Raw genomic sequence first — 24676 nt, forward strand, 5'->3', positions numbered from 1 at the left:
GGGTAATAGGCAAGTTACCCCTCCCCCCCTTACAAGTGGGGGGCTTACAACCACGCCGGAGGGGGGGTTAGTGAGGGACGACCAACCGGTTGAACAGAGGCTGCGGTGGGAACCCAGCCAACCAGGGTGGCAATGGGGGGCAACCAGGCGGCCAGGGGGGGGACCAAGGTTTGATAAGGCCGGTGGGGGGGGGGAAGTTAGGAGCACCAGCTGCCAGGGAGGGGGCAGTTGGGGGCGACCAGGCTGGCAGGGGGGGAGTTAGGGGTGATCCAGCCGGCACACAGAGGCAGTGAGGGGCAATCAGACCGGCGGGGGGAGGGGCAGTTAGGGGCAACCAGGCAGGCAGGCAGGTGAGCAATTAGGAGCCAGCGGTCCAGGATTGTGAAAGGGATGTTCGACTGCCAGTTTAGGCCTGATCCCTGGAATCGGGCCTAAACCGGCAGTCAGACATCCCCCAAGGGGTCCCAGATTGGAGAGGGTGCAGGCTGGGCTGAGGGGACCCCACATCGTGCACGAATTTCGTGCACTGGGCCTCTAGTAATTATATAACTGTGGATCTAGGCACAGATACCTATATGGAAGAATTAAGTGGGAGTTCTGAATTCATGTCTTCTGCCAATTAAAAAAATAACACTTTGTGTTCATTGTAATTCTGGTTTATTTTCTCTTTTACAGATCTATCTGATCATGACAGAATGCTGGAATAATAATGTAAATCAACGTCCATCTTTCAGAAACCTAGCTCTTCGAGTTGATCAAATAAGGGACAACATAGCTGGATGAACAAAATGAACTTCACTCTGAGGCCAAAATAAAGTTAGAGAACAAAGTTTTGTATTTCACATTGCTGTGGACTATTACTACATATATCATTGTTATGTATATCATGATGCTAGCCACAAGGATGTGGAAATATCTGCTCAAAACTTTCAAAGTACAGTGGGGCCTGACTTACGAGTTCAATTCGTTCTATGATGGAGCTCGTAACTCAAATTACTCGTATGTCAAATCATTGTGATGTTCGCTGCGCCAACTAGCGGTGGGGTATCTGAAGCTGGCTCGTAACCCGAATTTTAGCTCGCAACTCAAAGCAAAAAATCGGCCGAGAGACGGCTCGTATCTCAAAAAACTCGTTAGTCGGGACACTCGTAAGTCAAGGCCCCACTGTATAGTGAGTTTTTCTTTATGGGGACACCAGTAAAAGAAATGGATGAAAAGTTCTTAGTAAAGAATTTTGTAAAAAGTTTCATGAACTTAGTCAATTAACATCACTTTTCTTTGGCAAAAGAAAAAAATAGATGTTTTTTAACTCAGAATTTTGAGAGATGAAAAAATTGTAATATAAATTTTACAATGTTAAAGAAGCACAGAATACATATGTACAGTTTTTACCACAGTGAATGTATAATACCTTGGCATCTTGTGTGATCTTTTACACAAGGGCTGGTTCATTAATGATGTTTTCTAATTTTTCCATAGTTGATCTAAAATAACTTCACTATACAAACAAATTAAGATGCTCAAATAATTGAGTAAGCACTTTTGTGTTCTTGTTCATCTATATCACTGGCCAGCAATATAAGCAGGTGTACACTTTTTGCTTATCATTCTATGTACTGTAAATATTTTTCAAAGAAAAGGGAACAAATGTTTAGTTTTATTTGTATAGGGATTTCCCTAACTATAAAGAATACATTTTGAAATGGAACAAGTTTACAAAGCTGTAACACAATCTATTTTCTTATTTGTCTCCCTTGTATCTATTTGTGATGAGTATGTTGTTATTTTTTTTAAATAGATCTCTAAATTTTTCTAAGACTGGTAAATAGTTTTCTTTTAAAATTTTGAGATTACGAATGCAGGATTATTGTCATCCCTTGAGCTATTGGCTGTCAGTATGATTCTTGAATCCTTGGGACCTATCATCATGCATTAAATTTAACCTATTAAGATTCATAGTATGGGTTAGGGATGTTTTTTTAAGACTGTATTTTAGGGGTTTCAGAAATCTCTTGTAGTCTCAGAATAAATATTCTCTTAGAAAATTTAGAAAGTCTTATATTCAAAGGAGAAATGAGAGGAAATTGGTAAAAAAAAAGTATGCTTGTTATTTTATTCCAGAATGCCAGTAGAAAATTCATAATATTCCTCCAAGAAAAATGAGAGTATACTTATTTTCAGTGAAGTATAATGGGTTGTTCATTGTCATCATTTGTTTTAGTGCTACTCCATTTTATACACCGTACATAATATGAGGCGGTATTTATTGTTATTTATAAAAAGTTTAAAATACTTAGTATTTGGGTTAAAAAGAAAATAATTTCTTACTCTAGTTTCAGTGGTATGTGCTATTTTTTTAAACAGACTTTTAATTATTTTTCTGATTATTTTTTGGAGCTAGTTTTAAAGTGCAAATTCTGTAAGAAAAAATTCTTCACATGTAAAGTTTGAGATTCTTTTGGTTAGAAGGAAGGAAAGAGGAGAAATTCTTTTTACATGATCTTTGAAATATTTTAGTGGTTGCCGAATGAAAAAAATCATTTAAAATTTTAAAAGTTTTCTAGTAGATATTTTGATGAAAGTTGAATATAATTTTTATTTAATTTGTAAAGACTCTTCAAGATCTGTAAATACAGTGCAATTAAAGATCTCCATTTTCCTACTTTTCAAGTCAAAAGTATGTTGATGTGCTTGATTTCAGATTTTTGTATTAAAACTTAAGTTCTGAAAGGTAGAATTTTAAAGGTCTAAAACATTTTGTTTGTTTTTATTTATTTTATTATTATTATTATTTTCTATTGATTTCAGAGAGGAAGGGAGAGGGAGAGGGAGAGAGAGATGGAAGCATCAATGAGAGAGAATCATTGATCAGCTGCCTCCTACATGTCCCCTACTGGTGATCAAGTCTGCAATCCTGGGCATGTGCCCCTGACTGGAATCGAACCCAGAATGCTTCAGTCCACAGGACAGTGCTCTATCCACTGAGCCAAACCAGAGAGGGCCATTTTGTTTGTTTTTAAAAACAAGGATGTTAACTAAATTTTTTTAAACGTTTTTAATGTTTCAGTTTTTAGTTGTAGAGAAGAAATACTTTATAAGCATTTTTAAGTATTTAGAGTTGATGACTACTTTATTGTAAAATGTTAAGTTTTCAAGAGAATTATTATTCATTAAGGATTAGTAGTGTTTTAAATTTTGATTTTGACTATACATGAAAATAAATTGAACCTGTAGCTGTTTAGTTGTTTCTGCACAAGAAATAGGTAATTACTGTTCTAGTTAATGCCAAAATGTTTCTTCAAGTTAATATTCTTCAGAAATGAGGATAAAGATTTTTTTAGAATTCTGTAATTCTGTAAATATTCTGGTATAGTAAATTATACAGTCTTTATATAAATAATTCCTTATATCCATGGCTACCTGCTTTGGGACACAGTCACTTTTTTATGTTATTTATACATGTGCTGCCAGTACACTGTAATTTGCTGTGAAGGAGTGCTTTCTTACAACCCAAGACTTCTGCTATAAAGTCAAGTGAAATTTTTGTCACAACTATAACTTCTGATATTTCAACTTTATTTAAACAATTTTATTATGGAGTAGACATTAGAAAATACCCATAGTTCTATACCTGGGAGCCATTCTCCATGGGGTGGTGTTATATGGCCAGTTTATGAAGATGTGTTATTTTTTTCATTGTGCCTTTAGCATGTTCCCAAAAATTGAAATATTGATGTAATAAATATTCAGAAGTTATTTTCTTTTTTATTGTCTTTTAAATACCCCCACCAAGGAAGTGGGGGTATACACATTGGTTCAGGGATGTGCAGAGAAAGCCTTTTATAACAGTAAACTTACCTTTAGATTTTTTTTTAAAGAAATGCTTCCTAAGATTATGCTGCATGTTATTATGAACATTACTGTATCCACTGTAGTTCTTGTATTTAAATGATTTCTAATGAAAGTTTCTCTAGTTTTCCAGTATTACTTACTAAAGCTCTTTCACTTTGCTATCCCATATAATAAAACCCTAATATGCAAATCGACTGAACAACCTGTCGATATGACCAGCACTGACCACTAGGGGGCAGACGCTCAATGCAGGAGCTGCCCCCTGGTGGTCAGTGCACTCCCACAGGGGGAGTGCCGCTCAGCCAGAAGCTGGGCTCCCAGCTGGCGAGCACAGCGGCAGTATCAAGAGCCTCTCCCGCCTCCACTGCAGGTGGGTGGTAAGGGAGCGAGGGGTCCCAGACTGCGAGAGGGCGCAGGCCGGGCTGAGGGACACCACCCCCCACCCCCGGCATGAATTTCGTGCACCAGGCCTCTAGTATCAGAATAAATAATAAGAAGAATAAAGATGCCAGCAGGATTACCCAAGCAAAAGACTAGATTATATGAGATAAGCTTCATTTTATTTAAGAAAAACATCTGAGTATGAATATCAGAAATTTTATGTTTTCTCCCAGGTTTGGGTTGGTTGTAATTAATTTCAAGGTAACTAGATGCTAAGTGTTTCATGATGCTGATAGTAACATTAGAGAGATTTCAGAATGACACTGAGAGAAGAGAATTTAAAAATTTTCACATTAGTCAAATTTATAGTCAAGCCTTTAACTTTTCATATGAATCAAATTTCATATGAGTAAAATGTGCATTATGTACCTAATTATTAAAATATTTAATGTTTTTACTTTCTTGCAATATGTCGTTTTTTTAGGTTAAGAAATTAATTTATATTGTGCTTCTGCCAGATAGCATTGCTTAATTGGTGCAGGCCCTAAATATGGTTCATTCTTTTTCAGTCTTACAAATGTATAAAGAAAAGCCTTGTCTCCAGTGAAGCACCAATCTTTATTAATACAGTTTTAAAACTTGTTAATGATTTGCTTTGTGTGTTGGTCTCAGCCTATCAGTAACTAACGTTGTGCTTAGACTGGTCCCATGGTTCTTATTATGATTGCCATTTAGCAATAACCATCATTGTTGGGATGGAAGGATGGGAGAGGGAGGGGGTGGGAGAAAGACGAGCGAGGCAGAGAGGGAACATGCATTGGCCTGAGGCTTTCAAGTGTTGGGGCTCGAGCTTTCATGGGCTCATGGGCCCACTCTAAAACATAAGAGCAGGAATTTAAAGCATGGGAAGAAAAGAAAACAAGTGGCCCAAATGCTCATTTATTGAAATTAACCAAGATCTTTAAAGCAAAAGAGCCTTGGTGGAGACAGGCCATAGTACTGTGGCTGCAGTGTGTTTATTGGAGATAATCTTCTTTGAAGTGGATGTCTCAGCAAGCAAAGCTTGAGTCATACATTTAAAAGGAGAAAACTCAACTGTCAGGACTTATACTATATAAACAATCCATTATAAGGTCTTTCTATGCATAGCAGTTGTTTAACATCTTATTTTTGAACATAACTATAACGAATTTATAAAACGAGAGGGTTAAAAGATCTCAGAATCCTTGTTCCAATTGTCCATATTCTTAGGTTTTGTGAATAGTTTTGTTTTTAATAACTGTAGTAGGAAGCACTCCTATAAATGATATTTATCAGGGTCAAGTAAGTCAGCTTTGAGTAGTGTGAATAGACAGAAACATAGATTTTAGATCTGACTTGATAAATAACATTAATAGTGCAGGATGGTAAGGAAAAGATTGTGTTCAAACAAACAAGCAAACAAAAGAACTTTCACAGCCAAAAGCTTTAAGGTTTATTGAACCCTAGCCAGAAAAGGACCAGATCCTGAGGCAGAAGTCTAGACCACATCAGCAGAACTACATAGAAAAGATACACATGTCTGCCATTATGGCGTTGACGGGCACTTTTATACATTATGTTTTGAAGAAGAAAGATGTTTTGGAAGAATTTACATTGGTTACAGATAACAGGTGTGGGAAAAGGTGATGTAGAGGCAGTTTTATGGTAGGTGCCCAGTTGGTAGGAAGAAATATTTACTACTTTTTGATTGATTACGGGCAACAGTTCTGAAAGTTCATGCATATATGCAGGATGTGGCGGTGTCTAGTGGTTGGCTAATAAACTCCTGAAGGTTGATTTAAAGTTCCAACATGCATTCAGGAGTGTGAGTAGACTTTTGTTAGTTGGCCACAACTGTGTTAACTTAAAAAGGGACCTGGCCAATGTGGTCTGTTGGAGTGTCGTCCCGTGCACCAAAAGAAGGCTGTGGGTTTGATTCCCAGTTGGGGTACATATTTAGGTTACAGGTTCGATTCTTACTCGGGGTGTGTGGGAAGCAGCCGATCCATGTCCATGTTTCTTGCATCAATGTTTCTCTCTCTCTCTCTCTCTCTCTCTCTCTCAATCAAATTAAAATTAAAAAGCCTTTCAAAGTGAGAGGTAACAAGTATTTCTTTAAAATCAGTAAAAATGGGCATTTGGGATGCACTGATTCAGGTAGAAGCCCAAATAGTGTTTCAGTTAGGAGACAAAGCAGTGAGTATTCATGAGAAAGAGAAGGAGGACGATTACATTAATAGAAGGAAGGCATTTCTACTGGTGCATATAATAATGATATTAATTTTAAACAGCGTTTTAAATTTAATTTGGAGTTTGGTGGTCAGTCCATTAGTCATAAGAACTGCTTTCTTGTTATCTTTGTAAAGAATTCTTAGGGACACAATGTTTGCCTAATCCCAGTCTAAAGGTTCTTTTGCCTTATTTTAACATTCCAAAGATTTCAGGCAGTTCTTCTGGCAGAGCAGCTCCATATTAAAGTGGCTCTGTTTATATTATTGTTTACATTTTCCCACTTTTCAAGATTTTTTCTTGAAAGCATTGCTGATCAATTATTGGAAAGCAGTACTGATCAGTTATGAAAGCATCCTTCATCCTCCATTGTCAGGTGGCTCATTTTGTTGTCATCCCATTGTTAGTCCCTCACAGCTGGGGAGGCTCATTCCTGGGATATTATATAGAAGGGAAAGTGGTTTTTTAGCAGCCTTCGGCCACATTTGAGCAACAAGAGTGCCAGGATAGGAAAGGCTTTTAGCGTCATGTTTTTTTTAGATATCTTCTATGGTTTCTTCAGATTTTTCATATTAAGTCTCATAGGACTTAATGATCATCTTAAAATGTTGAGCAACTAGTATTATTAGAGTGGTGTCTTTATAACACTAAGCTATGCAAAACAAAGATGACAGCAAAGATTTTTATAATAACAAAATGCCAAGTTCATTTTAAAAAATAGATCTGTTCCAGAAGGCTATATCTGAAGATATTAAAGAACCATGAGGTGTAAGTAAGCACTATGCAGCACCTACTTGAGTGTTTATATTATTGTTTACAGCTGTTAGTGTAGATAGCTAGATATTGAGGAAGCAAAGGGAAGCAGACATTATTAAGCATGATCAAATGGGAAGCATGACCCTGCTTACTTCACCAGGAAGTTGTAGCTTCACACCACCACCGCCCACCCTCAGGGAACCACCGGTCTGTTCCTCACAGATCACTGGAGGAAGAGATAAAACACTAAAGAGGGAGGTAAGCACATGTGCAGTCGAAGTCCAAATGGCCCAGGGGAAGGCGCTTCTATGAGGCATGCATAGTAGGAGCCAAAATAGCAACCATAGCCTGCCAATCTAACCTGGGGAAAGAAAGAAAGGATTGGTTGGGAGGTGGACCCATCAGAAGCTCGAGAAAGTTTGGGAAGTTGATTGGTTATTTCAGAAAAGCTCCTGGTCCAAGACTGAGATAATATAACCCCAGGGAGCAGAGTTCTCCCAGTGACCTGCACTGGCCCCATTTGTTACTCCCCGTAGTAACCATGTGGGTTTAGCAGTCCCACCTGGGGCCTGTAGCAAACTGCATGGGCTCCAAAGGACTAAGCTTTAATATGAAACAGAACTCTGGACACTGGCCTTTGTTTTGGCCTTGATGAAGACAAATTTGGACTTTTCCCATGGCAGGAGGAACGGAGATGGGACATTGGAAACCCAGGGGCAGCCTTCTATTTCCACCCAAATAAATTTTACCACCAGCCTTTCAGGAGACCCATTTATTTCCAAAACTATTACAGAGGAAGAAATTTCCAAAAGTTGATAGAACTGTAAAGAACCGTCTATTGCCCGGCCGGCATGGCTCAGTGGTTGAACGTTGACCTGTGAACCAGGAGGTCATGGTTCTATTCCCAGTCAGGACACATGCCCGGGTTGTGGGTTTGAGTCCCAGTGTGGGGTGTGCAGGAGGCAGCCAATTCATGATTCTTTCTCATCATTGATGTTTTTCTCTCTCTCTCCCTCTCTCTTCCTCTCTGAAATAAATAAATTATATATATATATATATATATATATATATATATATATATATATATATATATATCCCAGTCTATTTCCTAAAAATGATTTAGACATCTGAGACCTGAGGAATAATGAATATGGTGCTGGGAAAAGGGAATTTCTAAAGTTTTTTTCAGATCTGATATTAATTTCACATTGAATGGGAATTTTCCTAACTTTTTTAATGTCTCTTATTTTAGGATTACTAAAATAACTGTGAAAGTTTAGAGTATTGAGTTAGAGCATAACTCAATCAAATGCCAAAAATTCTTTGGCTCTAGTAATTACCTAGGTCATTTTCTTTCTTTTTTTTTTTTTAAGATGAGTGTACGCCAATATTTCTTTTTAAAAAAAATGTTTTTATTGATTTTAGAGAGAGTAAGGGAGAGGAAGAGAGAGACAGAAACATTGATGAGAGAGAAATATCAATTGGCTGCTCCTGCACACCCCCTACTGGGGATCAAGCCTGCAACTCAGGCATGTGCCCTGTCCAGGAATCAGACCAGTGACCTGGTGCATGGGATGACAACTCAACCAACTGAACCACACCAGCCAGGCCCTAGGTCATTTTCTTTTAGCTCCAACTCATCTACTTAATGGCCATATTTTTAGTAGAGTTCTTTCTTCTTTCTAAAATAAAAAAAAAAAGACTGTATATGTGAGAGTTTATTTCTGAGCTCTTCATTTTTTCCATTAGTCTATATGTTTGCCAGTACCATACTGTTTTGATCACTGGAGCTTTGGTAGTAAGTTTTAAAATCAGGAAGTGTGACACTTTCCACTTTGTTGTAGTTAAAAAAAAAACAAAAAACTTTTGGTTATTTGGTGTCTCTTGAGATTCCATATGAATTTTAAGATGGGTTTTTCTACTTCCACAAAAAGTGTCATTGGGATTTTGATAGGGATTGCATTAAATCTTTAGTACACTTTGGGTAGAAGTAATGTCCCTCTTTTGTGGATTATCTCATTTTATCCATACAACTATGAGGTAGGTGCCATTTTTTTTCTCATTTTAAATGTGTGCAGACTGAAGTTAAGCAAGATAAGATAAATTCCAAAATCCTACATGTACAAAGAATGGATGCTGAAATTGCTGACATTTTAATTTAGGCAGTCTGGTTCCAATATCAGAGTTCATGTCACTTCATCATGCTGCCTTTAACAGTTTTGGCAGCACACATATAAAGCAGCAATAAAGTAGATAAACTGCAGGTACATTTCCCAGGTAGCAAGATGACAAAATCATTTTAGTTCCCAGTATAAATAAGTATTTTTTAGTTGGATAACTAACTATATCCTGTCCTATAAACGAAATAGTTAAAGTGCACAACAATTTGGTTAAATGTAGAAAGTAAGTCTTTGTGAAAGGAGCAATGTAAGGATGAGGAAAGTTGAAAGTAAATGAACTCCCCGGCCAATGTTTCTCAGTGGTTGAGCATCAACCCATGTACCAAGAGATCACCAGTTCAATTCCAGGTCAGGGCACATGCCCAGGTTGTGGGCTTGATCCCCAGTAGGGGGCATGCAGGAGGCAGCAGATAGATGTTGATGCTTCTCTCACATCGATGTTTCTATCCTCTCTCCCTCTCCCTTCCTCTCTCTAAAAATCAATAAAAACATATATTATAAAAAGTAAATGAACTTTTATTAACTTTAAATAATAACTATTATTTAAATTGAATACTCTCAAGTATAGACATATATATGGTTTTTTAAGGAACTAAATCATGTTTTCCATAGTCACCATAATATTTGCTACGTGAAGTAGGATTAATGGGGTGCAAGAAGAGGATCAGAGGTTTAGTTGAAATCATTTTATAGCTAAGTCCAAAGAAGTTACCTTAACTCTCCTACACCACAGATCTGAATTAAGAATAAAGCCAGGCTAAAGCCCAGCTCTTCTGACTGATAAATGCTGTATATACTAAAACATGCTAAATTACCTTATTTTTTGAAGAAATGAGCCTAGGTTGTAAACAAACCATAAACTTTACTTATTTAACTTTTTAAAAAAAATCTATTTTATTAATTTTTTTACAGAGAGGAAGGGAGAGGGATAGAAAGAAACATCGGTGAGAGAGAAATATCAATCAGCTGCCTCCTGCACACTCCCTACTGGGTGTGTGCCTGCAACCAAGGTACATGCCCTTGACCAGAATCGAACCTGGGACCCTTGAGTCCGCAGGCCGACGCTCTATCCACTGAGCCAAACCGGTTAGGGCTATTTAACCTTTTAACAAATCTTTTTTGAGAGCCTACAGTGAACAAGGCACTATGCTAAGTACTGTTAGTAAACAAAAATGTTTAGATCCTCAAGGGATTTTTAGTTGAGAAGGGAGTAGGATATATCTTTAGAAAGCATTACAAAGATAACTGCAAATATCTAGGGAAAAAACAACATGAAGAAGTAGCACATCTCTAAAAGGAAGTTACTTCTGATGAATTGGCAGTAGAGGAAATCAGTGGTAGGTAGAACTGAAGCAGTATCAGTTATGCATATAATATAGCAAATATGTATTTAACCGTTTGAGTCCCAAGCAGCGCGATCGCGCTGCTTGGTATTTCTCGACATAAAATAAAACAAGCGCTATCACGCTGTTTGGGTCTTTTCGTACTCATTTAGAGAAAGCGCGGTTGCGCTGTTTGGGATTCTTCGACAGTGTTTTTTCAATACCCCCTGGGACTCAAACGAATCGTATGTTTTCTCGACATAAAATCTCAGCGCGATCGCGCTGCTTGGGACTCAAACGGTTAATATATTGGAATCAGGTAAATAACCTTGGAAGTGTAAACCTAGAACCAAGGTTGCAAAATTATTTTGTATGATGGTGAATGACTCAGAGAATTATGCCAAGTACAGCCATACATAACTATTATTTACAGCTGTCAGTTCAAAACTTGTAGGCAGAACACATTGTATTTTTCTCCACAAAATAGCCTCCCTTCTTAATGTACTTAGTCATCATAATGACACCATAATTCTCTTGTCATCATAGATGAGAATCCTTGAATAAAACCATTTGATTCTTGTTTTTATTTCTTGTACTCTTTCCAATCTTCCTCCTCACTGCATCAATCTCATTTTTTGCACTCCCTTATAATTTCATGTCTGTTCTATTGTAATAACCTAATTACTCTTTCTACATTTTCACATTGGTCCTACACATCATTGTCAGGCCATTATTCCCATAGTATAGTACAGTTTTAACCATGTCACTCTTCTGCTCAAAAGCTTTTCAACTCACCCCATTTCCTGCAGAATAAAGTTCAACACTCCAGAGTGTCACCGAGGCAGAGCCAGATTTCAACATCAAAAGAGTCTGGGTTAGGGCCTGCTGTGTTGATTGAACAACAGGAAGAAAGTACTTTTTAAAGATACCATCATTTGACTAACTTTTCCACCTGTCTCCTTGTATTCCTTTCATATGCCTTTAACTAGCATCCTTTTATTATAATATTAACAACTGTTATGCCAATATATTTTAAGTTATTGAAAAAGTACCACTTTTCAGGAGAATTACGCTCAGGAGGGTTAACTTCGTCTGCTCCCTTTTGTAAATGAGGATTCTGTCATTTGAAGACCTTCAAAACATGTCCCAAACTGCTTTCCCTAGATTTTCCTCCCACTATTCATCAATAATAACTTTCCAATCCAGCTAGACTAGTTTACTCACCATTTTCTGAAAGTATCTTGTAGCTTGGAACTAGAGAGGTGGCGATAGAAATGGAAAGAAGTAGAAAAGTATGCTACTGATAAATTGGATGGGAGGGATTAGAAAAAAGAAACAAATCAAGCATGTCTCTTAGGTTTTGGTTTGAGCGAATACCATCCATCTAGTTGCTGTGAGGGAGGTGGGGGGTTTAGAAGAATTCCATCTTGAACATGTTAAATTTGAGATGCCTATTGGATATCCAAGTAGAAATGTCCATAGGTAGTCATTTAAAATAATGGATATAGTTAAGGTAATATAAGAAAGTGTTGTTAGAAAAAGGAAGCAAGTAAAGGATCAGAACCTGAGACAATCGATTGAGGATGAGGAAGCAAAGAATGGTCAGTGAAGTGAGAGAGTGTGGTTTCATGAAAGCAAGAGAACAATGTGCTTTAAGTAGAAGAAAGTGGTCAACTCTGTTGAATGTATTTACTGAAGGACCAAGTAATAGGAGCACTGTGAACTGATGGGTAAGTTCAAGGGATAAGCTTCCAGACTCTATCAGGTTGAAGAAGTTATGAGGTTGGTAAAGAAGTGGAGACAGTAAATGTAGACAACTGTTTTGAGAAGTTTTGCCCTGAAGGAAAGCAGGAAAATAAGGTGAAACTTCATGTGGGTGTGAAGTTTTTTAGTTGGGAGATCTTAAACCACTTTTATATGGAGATGCTTGAGTCATAGAGAGAGAGAGTGACTGATGATATTGGGGAGAGAATTATAAAAGGAGTGAAATTTTGAATGCAATCCAGAGCACAAGAGAAAAATATCTCTTTAATAGATCACGGACACTTTTACAACTAGGGGGAAGATGGTAAAATGGAGTAAATACAGGTAGGTTTATAGATTTGGTGGTAGAAGCATGAGAGCGTTTTTCTCTGATTAACTCTACTTTCTCACTGAAATTTGAAGTCAAATTGCCATCTAAGAATGGTAATCTGATGGTATGCCTATGTCTGATTTGATTATTCTTTCCTTAAAGATTAAGCTGAAGCGTCTGCTTCTGGCCACATGGAGTAACTTGAACCAGGTTTGCCCTTTCTCTGTAAGGAAGTGGAGAACAAAACAAAACACCTAAATTCAGATATTGGATAACAGACACAACTGTGCTTCCCCAAAAGAAGGGAAACAAATGAGGTGAGTCTTATAATGGTTCCAATAGAAGCTATCTGAACTGAAGCATGAAGAGAAAACACAATCAAGCAAACAAAAACCAGACTATCACTGACCTGGGGGATACTATCAGGCAGTATAATCTGTGTAATGGAGCTCCAGAATAAACAGGAGAATTTAAAATTTTGAAGAAAGAGTGAAATTTTTCTAAATTCCAAATAATAAACACACAAATTCAAGAAGATCGTGAGCCCTAAGTAGAAGGAACACAATACAGTCACACCAAGGTGCATTAAAAACTATTAACTTGGAATTATATAAAATATCCAAAATAAAAATACCCTTCAAAGTAAAGACTTTTATATAAAATACTAGTGACCCAGTGCATGAATTTCGTGCATGGGGTGGGGGGTCCCTTAGCCCAGCCTGCACTCTCTCCAATCAGACATCCCTCTCGCAATCTGGGACTGCTGGCTCCTAACCGCTCACCTGCCTGCCTGCCTGATCGTCCCTAACTGCCTCTGCCTGCCTGATTGTCCCTAACCCCTCTGCCTGCCTGCCTGATCGCCCCTAACTTCTCTGCCTGCCTGCCTGATCACCCCTAACTGCCTCTGCCTGCCTGCCTGATTACCCCTAACTGCCTCTGCCTACCTGCCTGGTTGCCCCTAACTTCTCTGCCTGCCTGCCTGATCACCCCTAACTGTCTCTGCCTGCCTATTGATGGGCACTTAAGTTGCTTCTGTATCTTGGCTATTGTAAATAATGCAGAAATGAACATGGGTGTGTATATATTCTTTAAAATTTGTATTTTGGGTTTCTTTGGATAAATCCTGAGAAGTGGAATCACTGAGTTATAAGGTAGTTTCATTTTTAATTTTTTGAGGAAACTCCATACTGTTTCTAAGTGGCTGCACTGATCTGCATTCTCACCAACAGTGCACAAGGGTTCCCTTTTCTCCACATCCTCTCCAACACTTGTTTGTTGATTTATTGATGATAGCCATTCTGACAGTTGTGAGTTGATATCTCATTTTGATTTTGATTTGCATTTTTCTGACAATTAGTGATATTGAGCAACCTTTCCTATGTCTATTGGTCATCTATATGTCTTCCTTGGAGAAGTGTCTATTCAGGTCTTCTGACCACTTTATAATTGGGTTGTTTTTCTGGTGTTAGTTGTCTGAGTTCTTGTAATTTTGAATATTAATCCCTTATCAGATGTATCATTGACAAATATGTTCTCTCATTCAATAGATTATCTCTTCATTTTGATGGGTTTCCTTTGTTGTGCAAAAACTTTTTAGTTGATTTAATTCCATTTGTTTATTTTTTCCCTTGCCTGAGAAGATTTATTTAAAAAAATGTTGAGAAATGTCATAGATTATACTGCCTATGTTTTTTCTAGGATTTTCATGATTTCAATCTGACATTTAAGTCTTTAATCCATTTTGTTTATTCTTTTATATAAATTGATCTAGTTTCTTTTTTTTTTGTTGCTAGTATCTGTTTCATTTTCCCAGCACCATTTATTGAATAGACTGTCTTTATCCCATTGTATGTTCTTGCCCCCTTTGTCAAATATTAATTGGCCATAAAGGTATGGATTTATTTCTGGGTTCTCTATTCTGTTCCATTGATCTATATGTCTGTTTTTATGCCAGTACCATGCTGTTTTGATTACTTTGGACTTCTAATATAATTTGATATCAGCTAGTGTGATACCTCCAACTTTGTTCTTCTTTCTCAATATTGCTGATGTTATTTGGGCTTTTTGTGTGGTCCCATATACATTTTTGGATTATTTGTTCTAGTTCTGTGAAAAACAGCATTGGCATTTTGATAAGAATTACACTGAATCTATAGGTTGCTGTGGGTAGTGTGGACATTTTAATGATGTTAATTCTACCTATCAATGAACACAGTATATGCTTCCACTTATTTGTATTTCCTTCAGTTTTTTTTCTTTAGTGCCTTATAATTTTCTGAGTATAGGTCTTTTACATCATTGGTTAAATTTATTCTGAGGTAGTATTTTTTAATGCAATTATAAATGAAATTTTTAAAGTTTCCCTTTCTGATAGTTCATTAATGGTATATAAAATGCAACTGATTTCTGAGTATTAATTTTATATCCTGCTGCTTTCCGGAATTCATTTACCAACTCTAATAATTTTTTAATGGAATCGTTAGGGTTATTTATATACAGTATTATGTTATCTGCAAATAATGAGAGTTTTATTTCTTCCTTTCCAATTTGGATGCCTTTTATTTCTGCTTTGTTTTTTGTTTTTTTTGTTTGTTTGTTTGTTTTTGTTTTGTCTGCTGTGGCTAGGACTTCCAGTACTATGTTAAATAAGAGTGGTGATAGTGAACATCCTGTCTTGTTCCTTATCTTAAGAGAAATGCTTTTAGTTTTCCCCATTGAATATAATATTAGCAGTGGGTTTGTCATATATGCCATCGTCATTCTTGGTATCCCCTATGAGTGATAGCATCTCATCATTGCAGATCAGAGAGATAATGAGCTTCAAGACTATCATAAAACAAAATGCTTGTAGCACAAGATCAACAACTGTTTTAAACAGCTAAGGGAACAATCAAGGCCAGCTCTACAATCACCAAATCTGGGCAGATTGCGGGTGAAGTACTTAAGGAATTAATGGGAGAAAATTACATTGTTAAATCTATATATTCACCTTGAAAAAGTAACCTGAAGCCAGGAACAAGAATTGCTTTGAAATGATTACAAAGATATTTGTTAAGATCCACTTGTTTATAGCATGTCTCATAAAGACACAGGGAATATTTCTTTTTTCTAAGACCGGGGATTATCAGAACAGATCAGAGAATTAAGAGAGGTAATAGAACTATCTCTGACAAACCTAGAATTATTCCAGTGTAGGAATAATACTTCTAAAAGGCTGTTATTATGTGGACCACCAGTTATAGGAAAAACACTAATAAAAAGAGCTATTGTTATCCAACTAGACTGCAATTTATTTCTTTTTTAAAATATATTTTTATTTATTTCAGAGAGGGAGACGAAGAGAGAGATAGAAACATCAATGGTGAGAATCATTGATCGGCTGCCTCCTGCACGTCCACACTGGGGATCAAGCCCACAACCCAGGCATGTGCTCTGACCAGGAATTGAACCATGACCACTTGGTTCATAGGTCAATGCTCAACCACTGAACCATGTCGGCCAGGCTGGACTGCAATTTCTTAAACGTTGTTTCTAGTTCTATTGCAGACAAGTGCAAGGGGGAAAGTGCTTATTTGATTAGAGAAATATTTAATTATAAAGGGATCATCAGCCATGCATAATTTTTTATGGATAAATCAGTGCCATTGATGTTGGTTTTTTGATAGTACTTCAGCTGATAGATTCAGAGGACTTTAACGGAGTTACTAAATGAAATAGATGATATAATACTGTGCATAAAGTTAAAATTACAGCTACAAACAAGTACAGTGGATTCTATTTTGCTATCTCCAGGTAAATAAGAAAAAATAATTTATATGTAAGATTAGATATATTGACAATCCATGGAGATACCATTACAAAGCATAATATAATAAATTATTAGTAGCAAATATGATGTTTCCAGATAGCTTTAATGGAGCAGACCTGAGAAATATTTGCCCTGCAGAAGGTATATTTACAATGCATGATAATTATGAGTTTGTCGTGTAGAAAGGCTTCAGGAAAGCAATAAGAAGTGGCTGATTTTAAGGAGCCAGTGTCTAAATTGGATTACAGAGTTTTGATGGCTACACGACAGACACTGACTTAATGTAAAAATTAGTTAAGTAAAATGTACACAATGGCAATAATCTCATTAAAAGTGCATGAATAAAAAGATAATGATTTAAAACAAAAATAATAAAAATGTATTATGTGGTTTATAATATAAGTGGAAATAGAAGATCTAGCACAAATAGCAGAAAAGATAGAAGGGAGAATTGAACTATACTGTTGAAGAGGTCTTAAAATGCATGTGAAGAGATATGGACTGCAAACAAGCAAACCACTAGTAATCATTTGGAGTTTCAATTTATGATGAAAATTCATTTACCATCCTTGCCCTAAACCAATTCAAAACTTCTGAGTTACCGTCAGAGGCTTTATCATTCAAGCCCACTCAAGAAAACAGAAACCAAGCCAGAAAAGATTGTCACATTAACTATATCAGTACCTTCCAAACAAAGACAGAGTATCTTGGAGATTTTACAACTGAAAGAGATGAACTTTTTTTTTTAGTCCTCAATTGAAACTAAAAAGATTTTTTTACCAATTACTGTAATAAAACTCACGGAATTAAAAGTGTACCCACTATTATAGGAGTAGTAGTTGGTTAGTTATCTTTAAGTTAGTGGCACAAATGTATTAGAATACTGGAGTGAGCCATATAGTCATGGGCCTCAATATGTATGTCATACAGATGAATGCAGAACACTCCACAATCCATTTAAATGCAGCTTAACTGGCGAGGATGCGGAGAAAAAGGGACCCTCCTGCACTGCTGGTGGAAATGCAGACTGGTGCAGCCACTGTGGAGAACAGTATGGAGTTTCCTCAAAAAACTAAAAATGGAACTCCTATTTGACCCAGTGATCCCACTTTTAGGAATATATCCCAAGAAACTAGAAACACTAATCAGAAAGGATATATGCACCCCTATGTTCATAGCAGCAGAATTTACAATAGCTAAGATTTGGAAACAGCCTAAGTGCCCATCAGCAGATGAGTGGATTAGAAAACTGTGGTACATCTACACAATGGAATACTACACTGAAGTAAAAAAAGAAGGAACTCCTACCATTTGTAACAGCATGGATGGACCTGGAGAGCATCATGCTAAGCGAAATCAGTAGGAGAAAAATATCACATGATCTCACTCATTTGTGGAATATAATGAACAACATAACCTGATGAACAAAAACAAATCCAGGGACAGAGAAGCATCAATCAGATTGTCAAACCTCAGAGAGAAGGCAGGGGAGGGTGGGGGGAAGGGGAAGAGATCAACCAAAGGACTTGTATGCATGCATATAAGCATAACCAATGGACATAGACACTAGGGGGGTGAGGGCATGAGGGGAGGGTGGGGGGCAAAGGAGGGATAAGGACACATATGTAATGCCTTAATCAATAAAGAAAAAATTTTTAAAAAAGATGAACAAGTAGTTCTTAGATGTCTACATGGATCATGCCATTTCCAATAACATCTTCAATTACAAAAATAATGAAAAGTAGAGGTCAACAAAGAAAATACTGATTCCTATTATCACCATAAAGTATTGTCAGGTGCTTGCAAGTACACTTAGGTGTTCACAGCAGACAACCTACAAGGACAATTATAAAAATAAAAAATAAATAAATAAAAGTAAAATAAACATATTAAGCTTTTATTAAGTTAGTATAATTCCTATGATGGTTAGTACATCTTAGTCACAACTGAGACTCCTCTTTCTTTAAGTTTTTATAATCAATATATGGAAGGCATGCAATAATAAGTTCTTCTTCTGTACATCCTCTAAGACAACACTTTTCTGAATATCCTCTGCGTACCCTTTGGGGATGATTCCCCCAAAACAATTTCCTTAAGGTTTTAATTTTGTTTGTATTTTGCTTCTGAAATTCTACAATCTCATGAACATATGAACTGATATCTTGTGATGAGGCAAGTTCTCTTGTCTTATTAGGTAGCAAGTTGGCCTTGTTATACTGATACTCAGGAGGTGACTGTATCTCCAAATTGTTTGTTGCTTCTTCCTGAGAGGCAGTAGAAGAGACTGTTGAGAGATGAGAAAAATTCTACTTTATTAAAATCATCCTCTAGCTGTAAATTTAATCATAATACTGGAATACTAACGTCAGTAAATTATTAAAAAAAACCCCACAAGTAATCACATTTTAAACAATAAAATGTTTATTCAGAAGTAATATATATTTTTAAATAAAATACTTGTAGGCAGTGTTTACCTATAAAAAGGCTTAGAAATCTTTGTACATTTTTATGCAAAAAACATTTTTTGAGATATTCACATGCCATAAAATTCAGCATTTTAAAGCATACATTCAGTGATTTTTTAGTGTATTCACGAGATTGTACAACCATCACCATTATGTAATTGCAGAACATTTCTGTCACCCCAAAAGAAATCCCACCAGTGGTCTCTCCCATTTCCCACATCCTTCAGTCCCTGGAAACTAATCTGTTTCTATGGATTTTCCTGTTATGAAAATGAAATCATACCACATACGGCCTTTTGTGTCAGGTTTCTTTCACTTAGCATGTTTTCAAAGTTCATCCTTGTATGTATATATACATACTGTATAATTTACTTATGTTTATTATCTATCTTCACTATTCTACTAGCTTCATGAGGACAGGAGCCTTTCCTTCTTCCTGAGTGAAACTGTTTATTCACCTTTATATACCTACTAGAGGCCCAGTGCATGAAATTCATGCACAGGTAAGGACCCTAGGCTTGGCCAGTGATCAGGGCGTGATCTGTGGGGAAATCGGCAGGGCAATAGAGGGGGCCCCCCACTGGCACCAGCCATGGCTGGCCTGGGGCCTGCGGGCTGGGGCAGCTCCTGTGTTGAGCATCTGCCCCCTGGTGGTCAGTGCGCCTCATAGCAACCAGTCGTTCTGCTATTCGGTTGATTTGCATATAAGGCTTTTATTATATAGGACTAGTTGGCCAGTGCACAGATTCGTGCATATTGAAAGGAAATTAATTAGAAGAAATATTTTAATATCACTATTCACCCTTTCTCTATAATAGAAGTGTCAAAACCAAATTCATGGTTGACAATGACAGATCAAAACACACGTGTGATTGGCGCCAGCAAGAGCTTTATATGTATTGCGCATGCGCGAGTCAACTTAGCCTTTTATAGATACAGAATAAACTTGCTTAATTAGACCTGCTTTCTGATTTAGCTAATTTTTTTCCAGCCCAGTGAAGCACCCCAACTTCTCTTTCAGGTAACTGTCAGCAACACAGCAGTAAATATCAACACGAAGCAGATTATTATTGTAGATCATGCAGGGAGAACAAAGGATAAAATATTTAACTGCAGCAGTGTTTGACTATATTTTGTGCAGTGAGAAAACCTGAAGTCATTTTCAAGTTCCACCATTTCTTACTTCTTTTCAGTCAGGTCAAGTTTCTAAACTTTCTAAATCTCCGTTTTTTCTAGCTAATGAAAAGAAAATAGGGTCCCACCGAGTCTCCTATCTACCTACTCCAGGACTTCTATGAGGATCAAATGATATGAAGCATGGGAAAATGTTTCACAGACATTTGGTTAAAGTGTAAATGTTTCCACCTGACTATAAAGCAAGTCGTGTTCCTGGGCTGAAGAAACTCCAAGGAGGCTAGTGGCTAGGGAGAGGAAGCCGGGCATTGCTATGTGATGTCATTACCCACCACCCACAGCTACTGTTTCTGGGCTGGCCATGGGGTCTCGGCAGCGTTTGGCTGTGATTTGGTGGGCTGTCACTCTGGGGTGGTGGCAGGGTCTGTGTCCCACTTGGGGGAAGCTGAGTGTTGCTTTGTCAGCCAGGTCTGCACTGCCGTTTCTCTGTAAATGGCAAGTATGCATTACAGCAGCTCCTGCATTGAGCGTCTGCCCCCTGGTGGTCAGTGCATGTCATAGTGACCCCTTGGACAGAGGGAAGGACACTTAGCATATTAGCTTTTTATTTATATAGAATATAGATTTTCAAGAAAAATACCTAGCCTATAAGAAGCACTCAAATGTTGTTGAATTAATATAGAGAGGGGACCTGCATGCCCAGTTTTGATAATGATATCTAACAAGCAAACAAAAATGAAGAATACATGAATGAATATCAAGATAAGGGAATATGGTCAATACTAGAGGCCTGGTGCATGAAATTCGTGCACTGGTGGGATCCCTAGGCCTTGCTGGCAATCAGGGCCGATCGTGGCCTTCTGGCTGCCAGCTGGGGCCTCCCTTCCGTGGCTGCTGGCTGCTGGCCAGGGCCTTCCTTTGTTCCGTGCCGCCCCCTGGTGGTCAGCACATATCATAGCAAGAGATCAAACTCGGTCTCCCAGTTGAACTCCCGAGGGGACACTTTGCACATTAGCCTTTTATATATATAGATAACTGGAACAGGTGTTATGGATTATGAAAAGCTGGTGATGAAACATTAATGATTTCTCCTACACTAAAAACTGGGAGGCACAATATACTCAGCCAGAATTTAGAAATATGAAGCCACATTTTGGGGTAGGTCTTGGAGACATGGCCCATACATGCAGGATCCATAACAAAAAGTACACAATATCAGATTTAAGTTATGTATGAGTAGCTTTGAAATAAATTTTTTTTTAATATCAGTGTACCAAACTATCTTTTCCAGTGTTGGAGGTAAATACATCATCAGAAAATTAAAATGCTAGATGATTTCATTTATATGTGTAATCTAAAAAACAAAATAAGCAAGCAAGCAGAACAGAAACACACTCATAAAGAGTGTGTTTAGATAGTTGCTAGATGGGAGAGGGGTTGGGAAGATGAATGAAAAAGGAGAAGAGATTTATTTTATTTGTAAAAAATATATTTTTATTGATTTCAGAGAGGAAGGGAGGTGTAGAGAGAGATAGAAACATCAATGATAAATCATTGACCGACTGCCTCCTGCACACCCCTCACTGAGGATTGAGCCTGCAACCTGGGTATCTGCCCTGACTGGGAATTGAACCATGACCTCTGGATTCATATGTTGATGCTCATCACTGAGCCATGCTGCCCGGCAACTTTTTTTTTTAAAAATTAAGAAAATTGTCTCCATAGCATGCTTTGTCAAGAAAAGGGATTCCAAGCTCTTTTAAAATAACAAACTCGAGCTTGGATATCTGAAAGTAAAATTTTGACTGTAATATAGGTAGTGAAACCACAGTATTAGATGTGAGAGAAATGCCCACCCAACACGATGTAGAAAGTGAAAGTCCTCCTTGCATGTCTGGGAGAAAAGAATAAGGAATAGGTAGAGAGGTGTACTAGGCCCATGTTACTCAAAAAGCATCATCCAACCAACAGCATCAACATCACCTGGGAGCTTGTAACATTGTAGATTCTCTAGTCCCACCCCAGACCTACTGAATCAGAGTCTGTATAGTAGCAGCATCCACCAGGTGATTCATATGCACTTTAAAGTGTGCAAATCACTAAATTAATGTACAAGTGGAAGATTTCAGGGAGATACTTCTTCCTTTATAAGAGCGGGATAAGGTGAGTTTATATGTAGGTAGGTTTGATGGTAGAAAATGGTCAAGATTCAGTCTGATGGTTTCCATAGTGTCTGTCTTTAAAAGTTTCATTTCCATGGCAGCACTAATATTGTAAGTTTCACTCATTCATTCCTTCATTAAAAAATAAGTTAATGAGTGCCTACAATGAGACAGGCACTTTATTACTTTGTTTCAGTAATCTACATTAAGGTCTCTCTTTTTCTTTTCTTTCTTTCTTTTTTTTTTTTTTTTGACATGATAGTCCTTAATTTCAGAAATCTTGACTTTTGCAAAATTTGCACAAATACATGTAATTACCTTAAAGAGACAATAATTTTGATCAGACTATGCTATGGACCGCCTATAAATAAAATTCATCTTCTTTTTGAAAAAACGGTAAACCATAAGGGGCTTAAAATGTGTTAGTCACAAAAATGTAAAAAAAAAAAAACAAACAACAACATAGTTGGAAGATAACAATAGCTCTGGAACAAGAATATTCTTCCTAAAAACTGCCTAACAGCATTCAGGATGACTTCAACATACATTCAGCACAGACAACGCGCCAGGCCCTCTGCTGGGCACGTCAAGTGAAAACAGCCTGAGACGGCCGCTACCCCATGGGTGGGCACCAGAGGCTGGACTCACCCGAGTGAGGCTTCCTGCGGCCGCACAGACACGGTGCTTCGAAGGACCCTGAATTTTGTTTAATGCTCAACTGTCGCAGTCTTGAAATTCTCAATAACTTGATCTTTGAACTTTTAAGTGAAGTCTGGTGGGACTCTGGGCCCGTGTGTGAGCAGAGGAGATAGGCACAAGAAAAGGGGATGCGGGGGGCTGGGGGGGGCGGGGGGGAGCTTTATATTTTTGCAACCTCCGTGGTCCTTTCCTGCCTCTTGCACTTGGGCCGGGCCAATCATGAAGCCGGTCCGAAGGCGAGTCCGATAGAGCCGAGTGTTACTCCTGTGCTAGACGGAGAGTGGAGGAGCCACGGGAAGGTCAGTGGCGGCCCACGGGGGGAAATGATACCCAGGTTAGCCTTTGCAGGACAAATGGAGTTTGCCAGGTGACAAGGGTACTCCGGAAAGGGAAAGCTAGCGGCGCGCAGCATTCTTACACACATGTGTGGACTGACATATGTACACTTATTTCCCCTCAGTTAAAAAAAAAAAAGCTTCTGCCCTAACCGGTTTGGCTCAGTGGATAGAGCGTGGCCTGCGGACTGAAAGGTCCCAGGTTCGATTCTGGTCAAGGGCATGTATCTTGGTTGCGGGCACATCCCCAGTAGGAGGTGTGCAGGAGGCAGCTGATCGGTGTTTCTAATTTTCTATCCCTCTCCCTTCCTCTCTGTAAAAAATCAATTTAAAAAATATATATTTTTAAAAAAGCTTCTTAGAGGTTTTGTATAATACACTGGCTTATACTTTTCCTTTTCAAATCTACCTGTGTACTAGGCACACATTCCACTACTTGGGGAAGGTCGCCATGTGGCCGAGCAGATTCAGGGATAAGAAATATACAGAGAGTCCAACACGCCTTTGGTTTAGAGACGTTTACCTGCGTCTGTGCCTCTCCCCCGGGCCCGGAAAGCGTTTGGGGAGCTTTTCGCCCGGCCAGGGAGGAAGCTTTCCACCTTCTCCATGGCCTGGGGAGCCAGCTGCTTTCTGAAGGGGGTGTTCTCCATGAAGTGGCTCCAGTCGGCATCTCCACAGAGTTTCACGATGCCGCTGAGGAGGTGCCTGCCGCACAGCTTTCGGGCTCTGCTCGCGTAGCTTTGCTCTTGGGAGAACCGAACCAGCAGGAGCCCGAGCCACAGTGGGCACAGGTGGAGGAGCGCAGACATCCCTCACACCGCCCCCTCCCCCGAGATAGGCCAGCCACGCGCGTGCGCTAACCGCCTCATGGCCCTGTGCCTGCGCCTGCGCCAGAGCTGGGCACGTGCACACGCATGCGCGCACACCCGTAGGTCTACTGAGCACGTGCACACGCCTGCGCGCACACCCGTAGGTCTACTGAGCACGTGCACACGCCTGCGCGCACACCTGAGGGGTCTACTGAGCACGTGCGGACCTCGGGGACGTCGACAGGAGGTGGCGCAAGATGGTGGCTGGGCCTGGGCTTCCCGCGCTCCCCCTGGCTCTCAGGCGGTGGTAAGTAACATGGTTGCTTTTCTTTTTCTTGCCTCCCTCACTAGGGAGACGAATCAAATGAAACACGGGCCCCAGTTAAGGGGAAAAAAGCCACAAACGATGTGTTGTTCCTTCCAGGGTAGCCTTTTTTTGCGTGGTTGTT

At 38.6% G+C, this 24676-nt stretch overlaps 2 protein-coding genes and 1 pseudogene across 2 annotated transcripts in view; 2 read left to right on the forward strand and 1 right to left on the reverse strand.

Annotated features, from left to right (window-relative positions):
* The window catches only part of JAK2 (Janus kinase 2), a 97421-nt gene extending 94687 nt beyond the window's left edge, over positions 1-2734 (forward strand). Inside the window, 1 exon segment of the mRNA XM_014460395.2 lies at positions 676-2734. Within this exon segment, the coding sequence (XP_014315881.1) occupies positions 676-783 (108 nt within the window). The 3' untranslated portion in view covers positions 784-2734.
* A 12719-nt stretch (positions 2735-15453) lies between these two features.
* Positions 15454-16119, forward strand: LOC111827093 (annotated as a pseudogene).
* A 2444-nt stretch (positions 16120-18563) lies between these two features.
* INSL6 (insulin like 6) lies at positions 18564-24227 on the reverse strand. The gene is made up of 2 exons (XM_006094138.1): positions 23942-24227; positions 18564-18907 (listed from the first exon to the last, which is right to left on the reverse strand). The coding sequence occupies exons 1-2, from the start codon at positions 24225-24227 to the stop codon at positions 18564-18566; spliced, it is 630 nt and encodes a 209-aa protein (XP_006094200.1).
* Positions 24228-24676: the final 449 nt, after the last annotated feature.

The sequence above is a fragment of the Myotis lucifugus genome, unplaced genomic scaffold (genome assembly GCF_000147115.1).
Source record: "Myotis lucifugus unplaced genomic scaffold, Myoluc2.0 scaffold_130, whole genome shotgun sequence".
Lineage (NCBI taxonomy): Eukaryota > Metazoa > Chordata > Mammalia > Chiroptera > Vespertilionidae > Myotis > Myotis lucifugus.